Source organism: Pan troglodytes, chromosome 9 (assembly GCF_028858775.2).
Source record: "Pan troglodytes isolate AG18354 chromosome 9, NHGRI_mPanTro3-v2.0_pri, whole genome shotgun sequence".
In the NCBI taxonomy this organism is placed as follows: domain Eukaryota; kingdom Metazoa; phylum Chordata; class Mammalia; order Primates; family Hominidae; genus Pan; species Pan troglodytes.
This window is the reverse complement of record NC_072407.2, coordinates 80,509,614-80,532,679: the sequence shown is the minus strand read 5'-3', so window position 1 is coordinate 80,532,679 and position 23,066 is coordinate 80,509,614. Positions and strand designations below refer to the sequence as shown.

General features: G+C 38.5%; 1 protein-coding gene across 4 annotated transcripts in view; it reads left to right on the top strand.

Annotated features, from left to right (window-relative positions):
* Positions 1-23,066, top strand: part of NARS2 (asparaginyl-tRNA synthetase 2, mitochondrial) — a 137,994-nt gene that overhangs the window by 67,202 nt on the left and 47,726 nt on the right. For all 4 annotated transcript variants that reach the window (XM_522122.7, XM_009423821.5, XM_009423820.5 and 1 more), the window contains exon 7: positions 13,830-13,962. In XM_522122.7, the coding sequence (XP_522122.4) occupies positions 13,830-13,962 (133 nt within the window). The remainder of the gene's footprint in view (positions 1-13,829; positions 13,963-23,066) is intronic.

Here is a 23,066-nt window from a genome sequence, read left to right as displayed (position 1 = left end):
TTCCCAGTATTTGGAGGATCCTTTTTTCTCCAACTCAGCTCCCTCAAGCTGTGTGCAGGGGGTTCCAGGAAGACGTGCACAGCTGCCTCCCTCAGGGCTGGGAGAGGGGTATGGGCAACTGCTACTGTGCTAAGAGCTGAAATTGACCAAAACTAACTACAATTTACTGTATAAGCCTTTCTCTGGAAGTTGCGGGTATTCCGTAGACTGCAAGTTTCAAAAACAGTTACATCAGGCCAAGTGCAGTGGCTGATGCCTGTAATCCCAACACTTTCGGAGGCTGAGGCAGGTGGATCGCCTGAGGCTGTCAGGAGTTCGAGACCAGCCTTGCCAACATGGTGAAACCTTGTCTGTACTAAATATACAAAAATTAGCTGGGCATGGTGGCACATGCCTGTAGTCCCAGCTACTCAGGAGGCTGAGACAGGAGAATTGCTTGAGCCCAGGAGGTGAATGTAGCAGTGAGCTGAGATTGCACCACTGCACTCCAGCCTGGGCAACAGAGCAAGACTCCATCTCAAAACAAAACAGTTAAATCAGACAAATACTACTAGTGCACTTGTCTAGGTGGGTAGACAGATTCCTGGTGCTTTCTTCTCTGCCATCTTCCCAAAATACTGTCAATCCATCTGTCGTTTGATACTTAGTTGTTTCCTGCGTGTGGAGCTATTGTGATGATGAAGCTCTCTGAAAATTCATGCAGGAGTCTGTGTGTGGACATATGTTTTTATTTCCCTTGGGTAAATAACTAGGAATTAAGTTAATGCTTAACTTTGTAAGAATCTACCAAATAATTTGCTGAAGTAATTGTATTATTTACATGCCCGCTAGCAGTGGATGAGGATGCCGGTTGGTCCACGTCTTTGACAAAAGATGATGTTGTATTTTTAATTATAGTCATTCTAGTGAGTATAGGATATGTCATTGTGGTTTTAAATTGTATTTCTGTAGTGACCAGTACTGTTGAACATTTTTTTCATGTGCTTACTGGCTGCTCATATATCTTGTTTTTGAACTATCTTTTCAATTTTTTTCATCCAATTTTTACTAGGTTGTTTGTTTTATTATTGGGTTGTAAGAGTTCTTTATATATTCTGGATACAAGCCCTTTATCAGATATAGGTGTTGTACTTTTTTTCCCCAGTCTGCCTTTTCTTTCCATTTTAAAATAGTTTTTTTGAAGACCAGAAGCTTCTTATTCTGTTAGTGTATTATAGTCTTTTTCTTATGTGGTTCATGAATTTCTTTATCCTGTCCAAAAGATTGCCAACATTTTTCTTCCATGTTTTTCCCTAGGGATTTTATATCTTAGCTTGTATTTTTAGGTCAGTGAAGACCCTGCTAGTCTATAAACTTTTTGAAGGTACAGGCCATACCTGATTTACCTCTGTATTTTCCACAGTGATTAGTAGTCTAATAAATATTTGTTGAATGAATAAATCAATATGACTTCAGGTAGATAATGATGATAAGATACAGACAGATAGCTAGGCCCTAAGCTTCTGTATCCATTCCTTCTTTGCTGCTATAACCTGTGAGCTTGAATTACTTCCATGCTTTTGATTTAGTTCACCAGTATATTCTAGTTGGGGGGAAAAATCAGTTAAAAAAAAAAAACTCCATCAGAAAATGCATTTAAAAACTTGAAATACTATGCTATTGGATCTGTTAGGATATCTTAAAGTACCCTTATTATGTGAAACTGAAATTTCTTTTTCTCTTTTAACATAAGATATATACATACGTACGTGTGTGTGTGTATTTTATTTTCTTTAAGAGACAAGGTTTCATCATGTTGCCCAGGCTGGTCTCAAACTCCTAGGGTGAAGTGATCCTCCCTCCTCAGTCTCCCAAACTGTTGGAACTACAGACATGAGCTACCACTCCTGGCTTCATTTTACATTTTCATGCAGTGGGTGTGAATTTCTCTTGCTATGAATTCAGAAAATTTAGTGGTTTTTTTTTTTAAAGTCAAAATTGTAAAAATTTACCTGTGAACTGTGTGCATGAATTATAGAAACCACGGAAACATTTCTGTGTATTTTACTTCACTGAAACCCACTAACAACCTTAAGTGCAGTTCTGGGGGCAGAGCTGGGGCATCTAAACAAGGACACTTTAAAGAGTGAAAGGGAGGGCTGATAACAGTCATTCTGGAGCAGTCAGCATAAAATGGGTTTTTCCTGGGCAAACCAAGACCTGTGATCACCCTAAAGCTGATAGATACGAACAGATTAAATTTCTCTCTTCACCGGTGTTATATTTGCTTGTTTTTAGGGAACCACTTAATAGAAATGCCTCATAGGCTGTAGAAGATGTGCTGTAACAAAGACTGTAGGAAAAAATAATATGTGTATGTGTGTTTGTATGTGTTTTACAGAAAATAAAAGGAAATTTTATCTTTGCTCCTTTAGAAAAAATTGCCAATAAATTCAGTCATGGTTTTCCTTCCCTCTCACAAGTAAAAGCTGATAACAAATAAGCTTAGTCACATGTATTCGTTGCTAGCCACGTTAGTTTTATTTATTTTGATGTCAATTCCTATTTTATTTCCCACATATACCCTACACAGAAAAAAAAAAAAAACAAACCAAACTGGTGTTTTGCCACATGAAACAGGTGTAAGGGATGGATAAACAGACATGTGTCACATAGATCTTTACAGTTGGAGAATATGCAAAACCCAAGCCAGCCTTATTTCACATTTAAGAGGTGGATTTAGCATGTGAATTAGGATAAAGATCAGGAGGTAGAGACTTGTTTTTTGTTTCTGGAACATTCTTTAGGGACTTTTATTTAGTTTCTTCAACTGGGTAATTGTTCTGGGCTTTCCTCCTGATTCTCCTTTAGGACAATATGGTGTGAAGTTCAGTGGAAAAATTTGAATTTTAGGCAGATAGTATTTTAGGGACTACTGTAGAAAGAGTTATCTCAGAAGTTTTCTTAGCCAAAATATATGTATGATTTGATGATACTGGTATTTCCTATATAGCTGTGGAGGGTCGGATGTAACTTGGGAATTTGGAGATAACGGTTCAAATAGTTCAACCCAGAGTTTCTCTGCCTTTTGTATAGGTCATCCCATGATCCTATCATTAAGAGTGTTCATTTTTAGTATTCATGCAGCCTACAAGGCCTGGCATGGCAGAGCATGCCATTCTTCCTCTTCTTCCTTCTCCTCCTCCTCCTCCTCCTTACTCCTCCAATTCAGGGAAAATGAAGAGGGATTTTTCATATATTCTTTCTATAGGCTAACTCCTTCTGTAAAAGCAGTTTGCCTATTTCTACTTTTTGATGGTTCCTTTGTGCTTTTATGTTCATAAACCAAGCTCTGTTTGATTTGGAGTCTGTCAAGAGTATTAGAAAATTTTTATTTCATTCATAGTATATAGGCCTCTGCAAATGTACCCTTTTTATGAAATACTACCTTTCGTATCAATTATCTGTGCCTTTTACTTTCAATCATAAGTGGTAATTAGAAGAGCTAGATCAGGCTGGGCATGGTGGCTTATGCCTGTAATCCCAGCCCCTTGGGAGGCTGAGGCGGGTGGATCACCTGAGGTCAGGAGTTCAATACCAGCCTGGCCAACATGGAGAAGCCCCGCCTCTACTAAAAATACAAAAATTAGCTGGGCGTGGTGGCACGCGCCTGTAGTCCCTGCTATTCGGGAGGCTGAGACAGGAGAATCGCTTGAACCTGGGAGGTGGGGGTTGCAGTGAGCCAAGATTGCATCACTGCACTCCAGTCTGGGTGAAGGAGCTCAGTGTACCATTCAGCATCTGTGCTGAACTTTTTACTTTTTAAGAGTGCACACTTGCAGCAGTACAGTAAGTGGGCCCTGGATTTGGACTGCTTATGTTAAAGCAGCTTTGATTGTGGTGCTCTGGACTATTTACTCACTTGTCTAAGCCTCAGTTTCTGAAGTTATAAAATGGAATGAAGTCACCTCTCTTATAGGGTAGCAAGGATGAAATGAAATGTGTGTAAAGTGCTTGATAGACAATCTCGTCATTCAACCTTTTTTTTTTTTTTTTTTTTTTTTTTTTTTTTTGAGACAGAGTCTCACTCTGTCACCCAGGCTGGAGTGCAGTGGTGTGATCTTGGCTCACTGCAACCTCCGCCACCTGGGTTCAAGCAATTCTTGTGCCTCAGCCTCCCGAGTAGCTGGGATTACAGGGGCATGCCACCACGCCTGGCTAATTTTTGTATTTTTAGTAGAGACAGGGTTTCACCATGTTGGCCAGGCTGGTCTCAGACTCCTGACAGCCTCAGCTGATTCACGTGCCTTGGCCTCCCAAAGTGCTGGGATTACAGGCATGAGGCGCCGCGCCTGGCCTCAGTCAGCTTTTAAAAAATGTGTTGTGGCAAAATACACATAAGATAAAATTTACCATTAGTGACATTGTACAACCAACATCACTGTCTAGTTCCAGAACATTTCCGTCACCCCAAAAGGAAGGACCATACCCGTAAAGCAGTTGTTCTCTGTTATGTACTGAATTGCCTCTCCCCTAGGATTCATATGTTGTATTGTCCTAATCCCTATGTGATTGTATTTGAAGATAGTACTGTTAAAAAGTAAAGTTATATGAGGACATAAGGGTGGAACCATAATCCAGTATGACTGGTGTCCATATAAGAAGAGATACCAGGGGTGCTTGTGCACAAAGGAAAATCCACATGAGGACATAGCAAGAAGGCAGCCTTCAGCAAACCAGAAAGAGAGGCTTCACCAGAAACCAACCCTGCTGTCACTTTGGTCTTGGATTTCCGGCCTCTAGAACTGCAGGAAAATTAATTTCTGTTATTTAAGGCACCCAGTCTGTGATATTTTGTTATAACAACTCATGTAAAATAGTGTACTCTCCATTTCCTCCCCACCCAATCCCTGGCAACCACTTTCTGCTTTCTGTTTTTATAGATTTGCCTTTTCTGGATATTCATATACAGGAAATCATATAGTATGTGGCCTTTGGTGTCTAGCTTCTTTCACTTAGCCTAGTGTTTCCATCCATGTTATAGCATATATCAGTATTTCTTTTTTATGGCTGAAAATTATTCCATTGTATGAATATACCACATTTAGTTTATTCATTCATTGATGAATATTTGGGTTATTTCTGTTTTTTGGCTATATAATGCCACTATGAACATTTATGTACAAAGTTTTGTTTGAATACCTGTCTTTATTATTTCTTTGAGGTATACATTCAGGAGGAAATAGTTGGGTCATTCTATGTTTAATTTATTGAGCAGCCACCAAATTGTTTTCCATAACAGTTATACAATTTCACATTTACACCAACAGTATACAAGGAGTATCTCTATATCCTTGCCAACATCGTTATTTTTTATTTTCAAAATTTAGCCATCAAAAAACCTTTTAAAAAGTATATTAATTAGAGGTCTAAACCTTTTTTAGGGCAGTAGTTCTTTATCAGGATTCACATCATAATTACTAGTAGAGCTTTTAAATATATCCGTGACCAGGACCCTTCTTAGACTTTCTGAAGAGAGGTCTTCAGAGGTAGAGCCCTGAACTAATACTCTTCATTAAGAACCATTGCCAAAGATAGTGGTTCTCAGCATATGATCTCGATATCTCTGGGGCTTCACATCCTCTCAGGGGAATCCTTGAAGTTGAAACTATTTTCTAATACTAAGACAGTAATTGCCTTTTTCATTCTCATTGTCTCAAGATTATATATACAGTATTTTCCAGTCTTCATGGCATGTGATAGTGCAACAGATTGAATGCAAATGTAGATATGAGAATCTAGCCACCTTTTGTTAAGCCAGACATTAAAGAAACTTATAAAAGTGTAAAGCAGTGTCACTCCTCTTACTAATTTTTTTGTTTTGGGAAAAAATTATGTTTCATAAAAAATATGTTATTTGTAACACATAATGGACTTGTCATTGTTTTTGTTTTGTGTGTGTGTATGTGTGTTTGAGACAGGGTCTCACTCTGTCACCTAGGCTGGAGCACAGTCACATTATCACAGCTCACTGCAGCCTCAACCTCCCAGGCTCAGTCAATCCTCCTGCTTCAGCCTCCCAGCTAGCTGGGACTAAAGGTGCATGCCACCACGCTTGGCTAATTTTTGTATTTTTTGTAGAGACGGGGTTTCACCATGTTGCCCAGGCTAGTCTCAAATCCTGCCCTCAAAAGATCCACCCGCCTCGGCCTTCCAGAGTGTTTGGATTACAGGCATGAGCCACCGTGTGCGGCCTTGTCATTATTTTTAAGTAACACAAACATAATTTTAATTTATCAATTTTAGTAGTAAACGTTGGTAGATACAACCTAGATAAACCAAATTTCTTTGAGATCTACAATAATTTGAAGTGTAAAGGGATCTTTACAACATGGTGAAACCCTCATCTATAAAAAAATTTTTAATTAGCTGGGCTTGGTGGCACATGCTTGTGGTCCTCACTACTCAAGAGGCTGGGGCAGGAGGATTGCTTGAGCCCAGGAGGTTGAGGCTACAGTGAGCTGTGTTTGTGCCACTGCACCCCAGCCTGGGTGATAGAGCAAGACCCTGCCTCAAAAAAAAATAAATAAATAAAATCAAGCAAATGCAAACTGTAGCCCGATGGAAAGGAAGGAGACAAAAAGTAACTTTGATCCATTTGTTCTCTTACCATATAGTTGGTGTTAGGTTAACCTTTTGATGTATTTATTTCATTTCATCTTTATAATAACCTCCATGACATTTATATACTCACCCTCATCTTTGCATGGGGAAATTTAGTCTTACAGAAATTAAGAACTTAGTTTGTTCATAAGTGGAGGAGCCATGATTTCAGCTTAGGTCTTTAGACTACATGTTCTTAATCAGTACCATAACCTTAAAAAAGTGAGTCATCTGGACAGGACTTGAGTCCAGGAAATTGTTGATAGTTCAATGCTATAATGACTCCTCTACCTCTGTAGTATCAGGCCTGAGAAAAGGGAACCTTTGAAATATTTGTAGACTTAAATAACACTTAAACACTATGTAGTACATGTAACTAAAGTAAAGTACTTACATGTTGTTCTCTTTAGTGGTCCTCAGAGCAAGGACCACTAAATATGAGAGGTGTAAGAGGGATAATCTCGACACGAGTAAGTGCAGTTGACAAAATTATATAGGTAATTTTAGTGTCTTATTGAGACATAAGGATAAATATTCAGTTAGAAAGAACAGTCAGATTTGTGACCTTTTCAAATAATGTTATTTTCTAAGCCCCCATATCCAGTCAGTCCTGAAGAGTCCATTGTTGCAGGAATGAAGTGGCATTTCACTCAGGAGCCAAGGAATCATATACTGCTGTGTTTACATAGAATAGACTAGGATAATTATTTTCTTGTAGTAATGTTATAGTTAATTTAAAATTTGTTCTAATTAGAGCAGTTCACCCGCCCTAGTCCTTTTCAAAGATTTTCTTGTTGACAGAGCAAAAATATGTGACAGTTTTTAAAAACTGATGCTGTTACTCTCTAGTGCCTTCTGTGAACTGTTATTTCGCAGAACAGAATTATTTTTTGTTTAGTAATTGATATTCTATTTACCTTCCTTTTCTACCCTTAATCCCATCCCAGTGCTGTTTCAAATATTCATTTGGGAAGCTGGGTGCCATAGTGGGCATGTGTAATTCCTCCTTCTTGGAAGTCTGAGGCAGGAGGGTCACTTGACCCCAGGAGTCCAGTCTGGGCCACATAGGAGACCCCATCTCTTAAAAAAAAATGCAATTTGGGGATCAGCATATTTTATAGAAGAAGAATTACTTATTTGACAAATATTGACTAGTATGTGTTAGGCACTAGATTAAGACTGAGGATGGGCCGGGCGCGGTGGCTCACGCCTGTAATCCCAGCACTTTGGGAGGCCGAGGCAGGCGGATCACGAGGTCAGGAGATCAAGACCATCCTGGCTAACACCGTGAAACCCCGTCTGTACTGAAAATACAAAAAATTAGCCGGGCGTGGTGGCGGGCGCCTGTAGTCCCAGCTACTCGGGAGGCTGAGGCAGGAGAATGGCGTGAACCTGGGTAGTGGAGCTTGCAGTGAGCCGAGATCGTGCCACTGCACTCCAGTCTGGGTGACAGAGCGAGACTCCATCTCAAAAAAAAAAAAAAAAGACTGAGGATGAGGATGCCATAATGAACCAAATAAAATATATATATATATGTATATAGTCGCTCATGAAATTTTCAATATAATGGAGATGGATGTTAAATAATCACATCGATTGATGTAAATTTTTTATTTTGAAAGGTGCTGTGAACAGTAAGTAGCACATGGTGTTATTAAAGAGCATATTGGTTTTTTCACCAAACCAACAGGGAAAAAAAAAAAAAAGAGCGTATTGGGAAGATTGGCCTAGGAAGGTTGGGAGACGACTGAAATCAAAGTGGAAGCTGGGGGGAGACATGAGTTCAGTTTGTGACAAGTGAAAGGACCAAATAAGCAGATGGATATATACTTTTGGAACTTAGAGAAGAGGGCTGGTTAGAAGGTATAAATTTGTGTGTGCCAGTAAGTAGTTAACTGAAATCATTGGCCAAGGGAAATCATATAAGGAAAAGTATCGGGAGAAAAGTTAAAGGTTCTAGGGGTAACTTTGGAGGAGTGCTACTGCTTAATGAACAGCTAAAGTGGCATGCAAAAGGAGGCAGAAATAGAGGTCAGAGCAGTATTTAGAAGGAAAACTAGGACAGTACTAGGAAAATAGTGTTAAATGTTTCAAGAGGCGAGGGTATTTCAAGGTGTATCAAATAAAATCTGGTCACTGCTTACTGTGTTTACAAGGAAGGCCCTGCATGTTCTGGTCCTTTCCACCATCTCTTATCATTGATCCTGCTACTGGCCTACACCTGTTCTTTAAATTCTTTAAACATGTCAGGCTCCTTCCTACCTTGGGACCTATGTGTTGGTGTTTGCTTTGCTAGAATGTTCATTTCACATGTCATCTCCTCAGATGGTTAGCTAACCTTCCTCCCCCTTTAGCAGGATTGTTGTCAGACTCTGTCAAACTTGGAATTTCATCATATAATTTAGATTAAATTTTGCTTGGGTCTCAAATTCAGTTCCAAAAAAAATATTAAGAACATGTTAAAGGAAATTATTTGGCACAAGTTTTTGGCAATAAAGATAAGAATTTTTAGAATTTAGAATTCACCCTCCCTAAGGCATCTTGACATGACATGATTGTTGAAATGGTGAAGGCTGCATCTCTTTTATAATCCCTTTCCACCAAGTGTATTGCATGGTGGACAGATAGGGGAAAGCTGAAAAGGGGGTATCTGGAGTCTACTCTGTTAGGCATGTAGAAATAATGAATGCAAAATATACCACAGTATTGACAATCCAGTGAACACAAAACAGTAGTAAAATAGATGTTCATTTTCCTGAATGATGAGAAAAGCACTTGGCAAAAACTTTAAAAATCCAGTTTAATAGTTTTCTGGGAGTTCACTTAAGGTCAATGAACTTTTACTAAACTAACAGTAAAGAAGTGATATGGAGGTTGGGGGTGGTTTGGGAAGGGTGTAGTGAAAGTTGCTGATCAGTCTTATGCTGAATAAGTTCTTCCCAAACTAAAGAATAGCAGTTCCTCTGTTCTTTCAAAATGTTAAGATTCACTGTGAAATTTCAGGGCCAGAAAGAATAAATGGCCAGGCAATCAGTGACCACTTTATATTAATCTATTTGCCATCTTGAGGGCTTCATAAAACTCCATACACGGGAGAAAGTGAACTTTGTAGAACCTTTTTTTTTTTTTTTTTTTTTTTTTTTTGCAATTTTGCTTTTTATTTTCCAAAGAGCCATTTTTGTAGCTATCTAGGTTGATGTGTATTGAATGTACTTTTGTTATACTAAACATTAACTCCAAGCTCATGGATTTTCCTTATATAGCTTTCCTCTCTTCATAGTTTGGCACAAGAATGATTCTTAGTGCCGAGTGTTTTCTTTTTCTCCTGGTCTCTTCTCAGAGCAATACTGGCCTTTCACCTGGTTTTGTATCTTATTTTAGAAATGGCCTTGTTCTCAGATTTTATTTAAATGTTGGTTGGTTCAGTCTTTGCTGCAAATGGCTTTCATGTCTGTGGAAGATAGGAAAAAAGAAAGAAAGAAACATAAATTAAAATAGAAGTGATTCCACATGCAGCTAGAGACAAAATTATTGCAAAAGACAGTAGAGATCAATGCCAAGCTGCCCCCAACCCCTACTCCTATAAGGATTTGAAGACCAGAAAAGCTAAATAACTTGCTAAAGATTACAAAGTATTGACGAGAATGTATCATTCTCATTATTTTCATGAAGATAACATTCTAGAGAGTTGTATTTTAACACGTAAAACAAGCTATTCATAATATGCCAAACTGCTTCCCCTAGTTATCTTTGAGAAGGGGGAATATACTAAAAATTTTTCTTTCTAATTTTCTGAGTTTGCAGTGTTGTTTTGAGCATCATTGTTGTTAGTATCATGGTTAAGGCTATGAGCATTAGAGTCAGAAATGTGGATTTGAGCCTGGCTTCCACCATTTACTAAGCTATGACTTTGACTTTTGGGAAAGCTTCTTAACCTATCTGAACTGCAGTTTCTTATTCTGGAAGATAAATGTATTAATACATACGTAGATTGAGTTAACTATGAAGGGATTAACTCTAAGGTTCTTGGCCATTTAGTGCTTGGCCCATAATGATCATTCCATAATGGTAGCCACTAGTACTACTACTACTATTGCTACTATTACTTATAATAGAACACTTGATACTGAACAGTATCTTTGGATACTGACATAGGGTGATCATTATTGAATTATTTAAACATTCATCTGCTTAAAGATGAGATGCTTTCTTACGCAATTTTTCAACATACCTTCCAGTTCATTTTATCACTCTGTTACTTTAGAGGAAGCACTGTGGTCATTAGTTCTTACTCTATCAAAATGATATTTAACTCTCAGATACCTCAGTCAGAGCCTGATCCTTACTATAATTGAAATAAAAATTATTGAGCCTCTTCTGTATTTTATACTAGAGACCTTGCCCTGCATTGCCAGGGAAAATCATTAACCACTGCAAAATTTAAAAATCCCTATTGCTGCTCATCTTGGAGCATCCTGTGCTCCATAAGTATACGCACAATTTCTTGTGATAAAGTACCAGAAATGTCATTTTACTTATTTAGATGTACTGTACTATTGCCAACCTACCTAGAGATGGCACAGTCACAGATTGGAAACTCAGGGCCTTGTAATTGTTGAATTTATTGTTTGGGCCAGACCTGGATTGTTTGACCCCTTTTAGGTACTGAGGGCGTCAGTGACATATATCTGAGTATTTTTCTATATTTGTAATGTTACCGTTTGTGAGGATGTGCTTTTTAGTTTACAACTGAGGAAGCCTGTCATCATCATTAGTACTCATTCATTCAGCATGAGCACCTGTTTTATCTTAGGCACTAGAGATGCGACTATGAATAAAACATGATTCCTGTTCTGGAAAACGCTGGGGGAGAAAAATAACTTAGATAGTTACATTTCAAAGTGATATGTTCTATATAATAAATATGAAAAAGTGTTATAGTAATATACGAGAGGGAGCAATAAACTTGGGGGAATGGTAAGGATTCAAAGGGGAAGTGACAGTTGAGCCAAGTCTTGAAGGATGAATGGGAATTTTCTATTTGGAGGGTAGAGGAGCAGGGGAGGAGGCAATACAGGGTAGGGAAGAGCCTATGCAAAAACTAAAGGACATGCATGGGACACGCTAGGAAAGGAGAAGGTCTTCAGAGTGGCTGGATAAAAGGATGTGTGGGAAAGAACTGAGTTGAAATTAGGAGTTAGAATTTTATTCTTTGGTACTAAGGAATCATTGAAGATTTTAAAATTAGGGCTGACATAATCAGATTTGAGTTTGGAAACCTATAGTTTGGGACTGGAGGAAGACAGGTGCCAGACACCAGTTAAAAAGCTGTTATTTTCTAAGCAGTAGACAAAGGTTTACACTGACAATAGCTGTGGAGATAGAGAAAAGCTGCGAGATTTCAGAGTTTTCCAAGGTGTAAACAACTAAATTTTGTGATCAAAATGATAAGGGCCATGTAATAAGCTGGGGAATGTGGGATCTGTCTTGGTAGAGTAGGTGGATTAACTGAGATTAACAGAGCTGGAGGAAATGTAAAAAGAAAGGCAGGATTGTTCATTTTGTCTTTTGTTTGTTTTGGGGAACAGGGTCAAAATTTTCATTCTGCACAAGGTAGGTTTAGTCTTTTTCAAAACATTCTAGTAGGCAAGTCTGTAGCTGAATCTTGGAAGAAAGGCAACCATAGTAATATTTTTGAGTACCTACTGTTTATTTTTTCAATAAAAACTAAGGTTCTCAGGTTAGCAGATCATGGTCTTAGGAAGGTAGCTGTAGAACCAAAATATAAATTCTTAAGCTTCTACCAATTGGGTCTTACTGAAATGGCAATTGAGAGAGAAGTAAATCTCTTGGTTTTCACCATAGTTACTTTATGTTTCCTTTCCCAGAGTATCTTTACTAAAAAAAAAGAAAAGAAAAAGAAAAAATATATATACAAAATCCATCTATTTTCTACACTAAGTTTTCTGATCTTAATATTATTTGGCTAAATGACAGATTAGGTGTGCTCAGGATCAAGGATCATAGCTAAGGAGCCTCAAACAGCTTGCTTTGTTCTAACAAAACCTTAACATTTAAAGATTAAGTCCTCAAGAAATATTTATTACTTCATATGTGCTTGATCTAATCTCAGCTGTTACTTGGTTTGAATGTGAGGGAAACAATAAGTATCAAAGAATGACGGATGTAGTGTCCACTTCACTATAGGAGTTTAAGAATAAGGGATTTTTCTCCCCATTTGGATGGTTGAGCTATAGTCCTCTGGAATCAAGGGAATAAAGTAGTTCCTCAAAATCTCTCACCTCCACATTTCAGGGGTCATTCACCATTGATTGAAAGACGGGTGGTCGTCAAGGACTTGAGTGGGCTTTGAACAAGGTGAACTGCAATATGTATCTGACGTTCTTTTTTCTTGTGTTTAAAAAATAAATGAACACACCTTATCTACATGAAATTCTAGTTTTCACTGTTATTATCTAGATTTTCTGTGGGGTTTCTTGGGCTGTGGTGTTTTTTTCTTTACTTTGTTCTTGATTGCTGTGAAATGTAGTTGCCTGCTGTTTTAAGGCAGCTGCAGTAGAGTGCACCCAGAAGTGGTTATGTTTCTATATTTAGTAAAACCATAGGATTTGTGAAGCAGTTGCAGATTCCTTCAGGATAAAATGGTTTCTATAAATGTAACTTTTTTTTCTTTTTTTTTTTTGTTTGTTTGTTTGTTCATTTATTGAGACAGGATCTCACTCTCACCCAGGCCAGAATGCAGTGGCATGAACATGGCTCACTGTGGCCTCCACCTCCTGGACTCAAACGATCCTCCTGCCTCAGCCTCCCAAGTAGCTGGACCTATAGGCACAGGCCATCACACCCAGCTACTTTAAAAGATTTTTTGTAGAGATAAATTTTCACCATGTTTCCCAGGCTGGTCTTGAACTCCTAAGTTTAAGCAGTCCTCCCAGGAAGTGCTAGGATTACAGACCTGAGCCACTGTGCCCAGCCTCAATGTAACATTTTTAATGAAACTATTATTATCACCTATTAGAGAAATATATAGCAGCAAATATGTGTCAGTCTGTGGACAAGACAGAGGCACACAAAACTTTATTTTCCGTAAGAGCTCACTGAATATTTTAAATACTTAAAATTAATCATGTGAATTCTATTTGCATTCTCTTAATCTTGAATTGCAGAGCTTTTACTCAAGTGTTTACCTTTGGTCCGACCTTCCGAGCTGAAAATTCTCAGAGCCGGAGGCACCTGGCAGAGTTTTATATGATAGAAGCAGAGATTTCTTTTGTTGACAGCCTTCAAGATCTTATGCAGGTAGGTACACAAGTTTTAAAATACCAGGTATCTGTGACATTAAAATGTTTCTGTATATATTTTTACCTCGGACGTTTATGTGTTACAGGTATTCATAAAGTGAAAAGAAGGGGTAACTACTTAATAAACACTTATTGAATGCCTTTACTGTAATAGTTTAAAATACAAGAGTCAGACAGATTTAAGTTTATATCCCAGCTCTGCCATTAGCTTTGCTATGAAGTTCCCTGACTTTCATGATCTTTAGGTTCCTCAACTCTAAAATGAGAATAATTGTGCTTACTCCTAAGGTTATGTGAGGGGTAAATGAAATTGTATATATAATATAATGCATATAGCATGGGGTCTGGAACACAAGCAGGTTCACTAAATAGTAGCTCTGATTTGCTAGGAAAATATACCAGACATCTTTATAATTATATAAATGTCTGTAATACTTACATAAACCCCTATGTAGCTGTATTAGAAAGCATCCACAGGAGCTATCAGCTCAGTTGAGCAGGGGACAAGGCTGGAGAGATGGTCATGGTCAGGCAACAGATCATGAAAGACCTTGTATTTCAGTGCCATAGTAAGGAGTTTGAACTTTACCCAAAATTTAAGGAGCAAGAGTTCTAAATTGGAAAAGGAAGGTCAGAGCTATATCTTAGGCACATCTTTTTAGCAGCAATATGAACAATGATTTAGAGGTAGATAAAAGTAGAGAGGCCTTGTTAGGAGGCTGTAGATATAATCCAGACAGTGCACACAAGTGGAATTGAATGGACCAAGATTTGATGCTTAACCACTCACATGCTATGTGACCAACTTAGACAAGGGACTTAATCTCTCTAGGCCTCAGTGTCTTCATCAAAATTCCAATACATAGGAATAAAAATTCCTACTTTATAGGCTACTTGAGAAGATCAGGTAGATAAAATCTGTATATGTGTGTGTGTGTGTGTCTGTATATATATATATATATATATATATATATATATATATATATGAAGTACTTAGCATAATTTATGGCACTTAGTAAATACCCAGGAATTGTTAACTGTTAAATTATGAATTGTCTATTCAGAAGCATTGTGGTTACTATCTTAGTTTGGATTTGTAATTATGGGATGTTTATTTTAGTGATTTTCATCAACTCTCCTTTCTGTTCATTTCTATGTCTTTCTACTCTTACCCAGTAAATGACCTATTTCCACTTAAAACATAAATACCATATATATCACAAATAGAACAGACTAATTATTTTATTACCCTGTCTTGAGTTGGATTTCCTAGTAAACAAAACTCTCTAAGGCAGAGATGTGTGGGCAGGGGCGTTATTAGGGAGTGCTCTTGAGAACAGCATTCATAAGGAAAGGAAGAAAGTCACATTGAACAGTGGGAAGTGTGAACTGTGATCCATTTACAAACAGAGGCCTTAGCTTCTTCTGTGAAGAACTTTGGAACTGGAATGGTCCTAAACCAGATGGGAACAGTTGTCCCATCTAAAAGCAAGGCGTTAGCACTTTGTGCCTTCCCATATCAACCAATCATTGGATGTGATTAGCCACTGGAAGGGGCATAACCTTGAGTAAGGCAGTACCTTTGGGTCTCGACAGTTCCTAATGAAGCACTCAACTATAAACCATCAGCAGTTAGTAATATTCCTGGATTCCCATATAGGGCACTTGGCCCTGAAGGGGCATTCTGGCCACACAATATAGCATTTCACTTCCATACTCCCTTTACACTTCCCACTGAGCATTTTGGATCAGTCCCCATGGGACATTTTTGGTTATCCCTATTAGGGAATGGGCAGGGAAGGGGGAGAGTGGTCACTACTAGCATGTAGTTGGTAAAGGCAGAAGTGCTGTTCAACAACCTAAAGTGCACAGCCACCTTCTCCCCGGTAATTAGCTGGCCCCAAGTATCAGTAGTGCTGCTGTTGAACAACCATATTCTGGACTGTAGGGATTCAGGATCTGAGCTTCACAAGGAGTCAGTGGCATTCCTTAAGTAGCTTTCACTTGAGCCCATCCCCTAATTCTTTATTAATCTTTGTTCTACAATTATATTTTACCATATGACAGGGTTGCAAGATATCGTTTATTTTTCTCAGTTATATTAGTAAAAACATTGAGGAATAGATAGGTTAAGCTACATACCTTTTTAGTAAGTGTGAGCAGAATTCAGTTACAGATTTTCACCTTTGCATTCAGTCAACAGTGCCATGAAATTATTTTATTCTGCTCTAAACCGGAGCATTTCAATCTAAACTTAGGGTTTAAAATTAGTCATTTCTTTATTTCATTTTCTTTTCTTTATTCTTTTTTTTTTTGAGACAGGGTCTCACTCTTGTCTGCCAGGGTGGAGTGTGGTGGTGCAGTCTCAGCTCACTACAGCCTCCTGAGTAACTGGGTCTATAGGCACACACCACATGCCCAGCTAATTTTTTGGTAGAAACTGGGTTGCCCAGGTTGGTCTTCAACTCCTGAGCTCAAGCCATCCGCCTGCCTCAGTCTCCCAAAGTGCTGGGATTACAGGCATGAGCCAGCATGCCCAGTCTCATTTTCTCTTTTTCTTCCATTTCTTGACTTTGTTTTTATCTGTAGATGCCCTGACTGATGGATTTTTAGGCTAGTTTCTTAAGCTTTGGTGATTAATGTCCAGGAATACTGTGAACCAGAAGAACACACAGAGTCATTTTATTCAGAGCATTACCTTGTACTGCCTTTGCTGGTGTTGTCTCAGATATATTCCAAAATAAGTTGGGAACTGATTAAAAAGGGTTGGACTACTCCAGAGAGATCAGTTATCCCAGGAGAACAGTTACTTGTCCAGTGGCTTTAGATGGGGTGGGCCTGGGCAAGGAGGTAGCTTCAGTGACGTTACTCCCTGAGAGTTGCATAATAGGTGTCTGAAGCAGTTTTGATTTATCCCTTCACCAGTTGAAGGACATGTAGTTTATTCTGCTTTTGAAAGTAATGAACAAAGTTGCCGTAAATATTTATGTGCAGGTTTTATATGAATGTAAAGTTTCATTTCTGTTTTTTTGTTTTTTGAGGCAGGGTCTCACTCTTTGTCACCTAGGCTGGAGTGCAGTGGTGCAGTCATAGCTCACTTCAGCCATGAACTCCTGGGGCTCAAGTGATCCTCCCACCTCAGCTTCCCAAGAAGCTAGGACTACAGGTGCTATTTTTTAAACTTTTTGTAGAAACAGGATCTCACTGTGTTACCCACGCTGGTCTCAAACTTCTGGGCCCAAGTGATCCTCCTGCCTCTCAGCCTCCTAAAGTGTTGGGATTACACGTGTGAGCCACAGCCACCCAGACTCATTTCTCTTGGGTAAATTCCTAGGAGTGGGATTACTAGGTCAGTGTTTGATGTGATGTTTTATAGTCTTCATTATACAGATCTTGGTTAAATTTACTCCTAAGTGGAGTTATCTTTTGGTATCCAGAAGGGATTGGTTTCCAGACCCTCCCCACTCCCTGCCATTATGGATACCAAAGTCCATGGTTACTTATGTTCCTTATATAAATTACAAAATTTCTTTCATTTTATAGGGAAGAAATCTGTTTTCCAAAATGACTGTTCCATTTTGCATTCCTACCAGCAATGTATGGAAGTTTTACTTGTTCTAGTTCTTCATTAGTACCAAGTACTGTCAGCCATATGTGGTGGTTTTAAGCCATTCTAAGAGCTGTGTATTAGTATCTCATTGTGGTTTTAATTTGCATTTCCCTAATGCTTATTGATGTTGAGCATCTTTTCATGTACTTACTGGCCATCTATATGTCATCTCCTGTGAGATGTATTTTTATTGCCCATTTTCCATATGGCTTGCTTGTTTTTTTCACTGTTGAATTTAGAGAATTCTTTATATATTCTAGCTACTAGTTCCTTGTTGGATGTGTGGATTCTGACTGTGTTCTCCTAATAAGTAGCTTGACTTTTCATCCCCTTAATTTTGATGACATCTAGTTTATCATTTTTTCTTTCATGGATTATGCTTTTTGTGTCAAGTCTAAGAACTCTTTACCTTGCCCTAGATCTCAAGGATTTTATGATGTTTTATAGCTTTAGCTTTACATTTTTCATGTAAGTCTATGATCCATTTTGAGTTAATTTTTGTGTAACGTTAGACAGAAGTTCTTGTCCCTTCCTTTCCTTTCCTCTCTTCTCTTTCCCCTTTCCTTTCTACCTGTGGATAACTTCTTGCTCCAGCACCATTTGTTGAAAAGGCTGTTAGCTAAACTTCATCTATTGAATTGCTTTTGGGTCTTTGTCAAAAATCAGTTGGTCATATATATATGGATCTATTTCAGAATCCTCTATTCTGTTCCGTATTCTACTTAATATTTTAACACTTCAAGTAAAACAACAGTCTTACTACTATGTATTTCCCTTTACCTTCACCCCTTTATCTTATAGTTGCCATATGCATTACAAGTTCTATGTATTAATTTCCTATTGCTGCTATAACACGTCACCACAAACCTGGTGGGTTAAAACAACTCGAATTTATTATTGTATACTTCTGGAGGTGAGAAGTCCAAAGTGGATTTTACTGGTCTAAAATCCAACACTGCTAAAAGGTGTCAGCAGAGTTGCATTCCTCTTGGAGGCTTCAGGGGAGAATTAGGTCCCTTGCCTCTTCCATTTTCTAGAGACTGCCTGCATTCTTTGGCTCACAGATCTTAAAAACCAGCAAGGTATCATCTTCAAATCTTTCTAACTCTCACCACCCTCATGCCTCCCTCTTTCACGTAAAGGATCCTTGTGATTACATTAGTCCCACCCACATAATCTAGAATAATCTTATCATTTAAAGATTCTTAATCACACATACACAGTTTTTTTTTTGTTGTTTTTTTTTTTTTTTTTACCAGGTAGGCTAACACACTCACTGGTTCTGGGATTAGAGCATGGACAGCTTTGGCAGAGGGATAAATATTATTCTGCCAATCACAATTCACATACCTTGAAAACCTGTGGTGATGTTTGAATTTTTGCTCTCAATCACCATACATATTTTAAATAATTTCAGAAGAGAAAAAAACATCTGTTGTATTTACCTACATTTGGTAATGATAGTAAATTACTGTTTCTGTTGTTCTTCTTTCATTACTCAAGTTCCAGATTTCCTTCTGGGGTCACTTTGCTTCAGCCTAAAGAATTTCCTTTAACATTTAAAAGTATTTCTGCTGGCAATCAGTTCTTAGTTTTTCTTCACTTGAGAATTTTTTCATTTTACTGTCATTTCTGAAAGATGCTTCCACAGGATATAGAATTTTGGCTTGACAGTTCTTTTCTTTCAGCACTTTAAATATAGTCTGCTCTCTTTTGACCTCTGTAGTGTTTGAGAATAAATCCAGTCTTGAATTGTTTTTTCCAATGTAAAGGGTCATTTTTCTCGGTTTCTTTCAAGATTTTTTTCTTTGTCTTTGGTTTTCAGCACATGGATTATGATATGTCTAGGTATAATTTTCTTTGAGTTTATCCTGTTTGTGATTTAGTGAGCTCCTTGAATATGTCTTTAGCCAACTTGGGGGAGTTTGCAGCCATTATTTCTTTACGTATTTTTTTCTGTGCCCTTTTTTGTCTTTTCTGCTTCTGGTACTCCAGTAACACAAATGTAAAACCTTTTGATATTGTCCCATGGTGCTGTGATGCTCTGCTTATTATTAACGAGTCTGTCTGTCTGTCTGTCTTTCTTTCTTTCTTTCTTTCCTTCTTTCTCTCTCCCTTTTTCTTTCTTTCTTTTTTTTTTTTTTAGACAGAGCCTCACTCTGTTGCCCAGGCTGGAGTGCAGTGGCGCGATCTCAGCCCACTGTACCCTCCACCTCCCGGGTTTAAGCATTTCTCCTGCCTCAGCCTCCTGAGTAGCTGGGATTACAGGCACCTGCCACCATACCTGACTAATTTTTGTACTGTTATCAGAGACGGGGTTTCACCATGTTGGCCGGGCTGGTCTCAAACTCCTGACCTCAAGTGATCCGCCCACCTCAGACTCCCAAAGTGCTGGGATTACAGGCGTGAGCCACCATGGCTGGCTAGTATTTTTTCTTTCTGTAATTCACAATTGGGGGCATTTCAACTGAACTGTCTTCAAACTTACTAATTCTTTCTTCTTTTGTCTTCATTGTGATAATGAGCCCATCCTATGAAATTTTTATTTCACGTATTTTCCAATTCTAAAATTTTTATTTATTTATTTTTAGTTTCTTTTTCTCCACTGAGAAGTTCTGTCTTTCTCTTTAAGAATGTTTCCCTTTACCTGTGGACGATGTTTATAATACCTGCATCAAATTGTCAGATAATTCCAGTATTTGAGTCTTCTATGTGTATGTGTCTGTTGATTATTTTTTCTCATGAGAATTCATAAGATTTTCCTGGTTCTTTGTATGTCCGGTAATTTTTAAGTATATCCTGGCTGTTTTTAATGTTGTGTTCTGACACTCTGGGTTCTGTTAAAATCCTTTGGAAATGGAATTATTTTTGTTGTTGTTTTTACCAGTTATTAGACTGGTTAGATTCAGACTGTAAGTTTTATTTTACTTTCTATTGGCATTGGTCTCCATGTCAGTTAAGTTTTCAAAGCCTCTGCTATGCTATTTGAGTCTTTCTGATGCGTGTGCTACTCATAGTCTGGAAATTGCACAGTGATTTGTAGTTCATTGTCAGAAGCATTCACTGTGCTTCTTTGGGTCTGTTTCACATATACATTTCTTGGAGGTAAGCCCTAGCCTTATGTTACTTCATACACAATTAGAGGGTCACCTTCTCCTATTCTTCAGAATTTCCTTCACACTGTCTGGCCCCCCATTTTGGTTTCTCTGGCCAGAAAGATTTCTCCCAGGTCTTAGTCGCCACCATGTTATTCATTTCCAGGTGACTGTGGCCACCATTGGGTCTAACTGACAAGAGAAAATATTTTAAAAAAAATAATGGGCTGGGTGCAGTGGCTCACGCCTGTAATCCCAGCACTTTGGGAGGCCGAGGCGGGCAGATCACCTGAGGTCAGGAGTTCAAGACCAATCTGGCCAACATGGTGAAACCCTGTCTCTACTAAAAATACAAAAATTAGCTGGGCATGGTGACATGCGCCTGTAATCCGAGCTACTTGGGAGGCTGAGGCATGAGAATCGCTTGAACCTGGGAGGCGGAGATTGCAGTGAGCCGAGATCGTGCCACTACACTCCAGCCTGGGCGACAAGAGCAAGACTCCGTCTCAAAAAATAGTAGTAATAATAATAGAGATTACCCACATCCACGCTCTTCAAAACAGCAGTCTGCCTTTCCCAGTTCCTCTGTTGGAGAAGTAGGTCTTCTCCTGGTGTTTTAGGTGCCTGACAGTGCCACTCCACAACTGGGGCTACATTTTGGCTAGGAACAGAAGAGAGAAAAGAGTGGGGGACAAAACAACCAAGGATTTTCCTAAAAACGCTATCCTACAGGGACTTTACCAGACTAGTAGTAGGAGCTTTCTTCTAGAAGTTTTGCTTCCTATGCCTACTAAACAGATCAACAACGTTTTATCCCCAAATCAAAACCAGGAGACAAAGGAGGTAAAAATGCAACTAAAATTCATCTCCATTTCAGGTTATTAATCAAGTTGACTAGTTCCCATTCCACCTATCATTGTTTATTTTTCTGAGTCCTTAGGTAGTTGCTCTTTGTATTCTGACCAGAGTTTTTTTTTTTTTTTTTTTTACTTTAAGTTCTGGGATACATGTGCAGAACGTGCAGGTTTGTTACATAGGTATACATGTGCCATGGTGGTTTGCTGCACCTATCAACCCATCATCTAGGTTTTAAGCCCCACATGCATTAGGTGTTTGTCCTAATGCTCTCCCTCCCCTTGTCCCCCATCCCCCAATAGGCCCCAGTGTGTGATGTTCCCCTCCCTGTGTCCATGTGTTCTCATTGTTCAACTCCCACTTGTGAGTGAAAACACGCAGTGTTTGGTTTTCTGTTCCTTTGTTAGTTTGCCTAGAATGATGGCTTCCAGCTTCATCCATGTCCCTGCAAAGGACACGAACTCATTCTTTTTATGGCTGCATGGTATTCCATGGTGCATACAGTATCCAATCTATCACAGTATCCAGTCTATCACTGATGGGCATTTGGATTGGTTCCAAGTCTTTGCTGTTGTAAATAGTACTGCAATAAACATGTGTGCATGTGTCTTTATAAAGTAGAATGATTTAAAAATCCTTTGGGTACATACCCCCTAATGGGATTGCTGGGTCAAATGCTTTTCTGGTTCTAGATTCTTGAGAAATTGCCACACTGTCTTCGCAGTGGTTGAACTAATTGACACTCCCACCAACAGTGTAAAAGCATTCCTGTTTCTCCACAGCCTTGCTAGCATCTGTTGTTTCCTGACTTCTTAATAATTGCCATTCTAACTGATATAAGATGGTATCTCATTGTGGTTTTTATTTGCATTTTTCTAATGACCAGTGATGATGACCTTTTTTTCGTATGTTTGTTGGCTGCATAAATTTTTAAGAAGTGTCTGTTCATATCCTTCACCCACTTTTTGATGAGGTTGTTTGTTTTTTTCTTGTAAATTTGTTTAAGTTCCTTGTAGATTCTGGATACTAGCCCTTTGTCAGACGGGTAGATTGCAAAAATTTTCTCCCATTCTGTAGGTTGCCTCTTTACTCTGATGATAGTTTCTTTTGCTGTGAGAAGCTCTTTAGTTTAATTAGATTCCATTTGTCAATTTTGGCTTTTGTTGCAGTTGCTTTTGATGTTTTAGTCATGAAGTCTTTGCCTATGCCTGTGTCCTGAATGGTATTGCCTACGTTTTTTTCTAGGGTTTTTATGGTTTTGGGTTTTACATTTAAGTCTTTAATCCATCTTGAGTTCGTTTTTATATAAGGTGTAAGGAAGGGGTCCAGTTTCTGTTTTCTGCATATGACCAGCCAGTTTTCCCAGTACCATTTATTAGATAGAGAATCCTTTCCCCATTTCTTGTTTTTGTCAGGTTTGTCAAAAATCAAATGGTTGTAGATGTGTGGTGTTATTTCTGAGGTCTCTGTTCTGTTCCATGGGTCCACATATCTGTTTTGGTAACAGTACCATGTTGTTTTGATTACTGTAGCCTTGTAGTA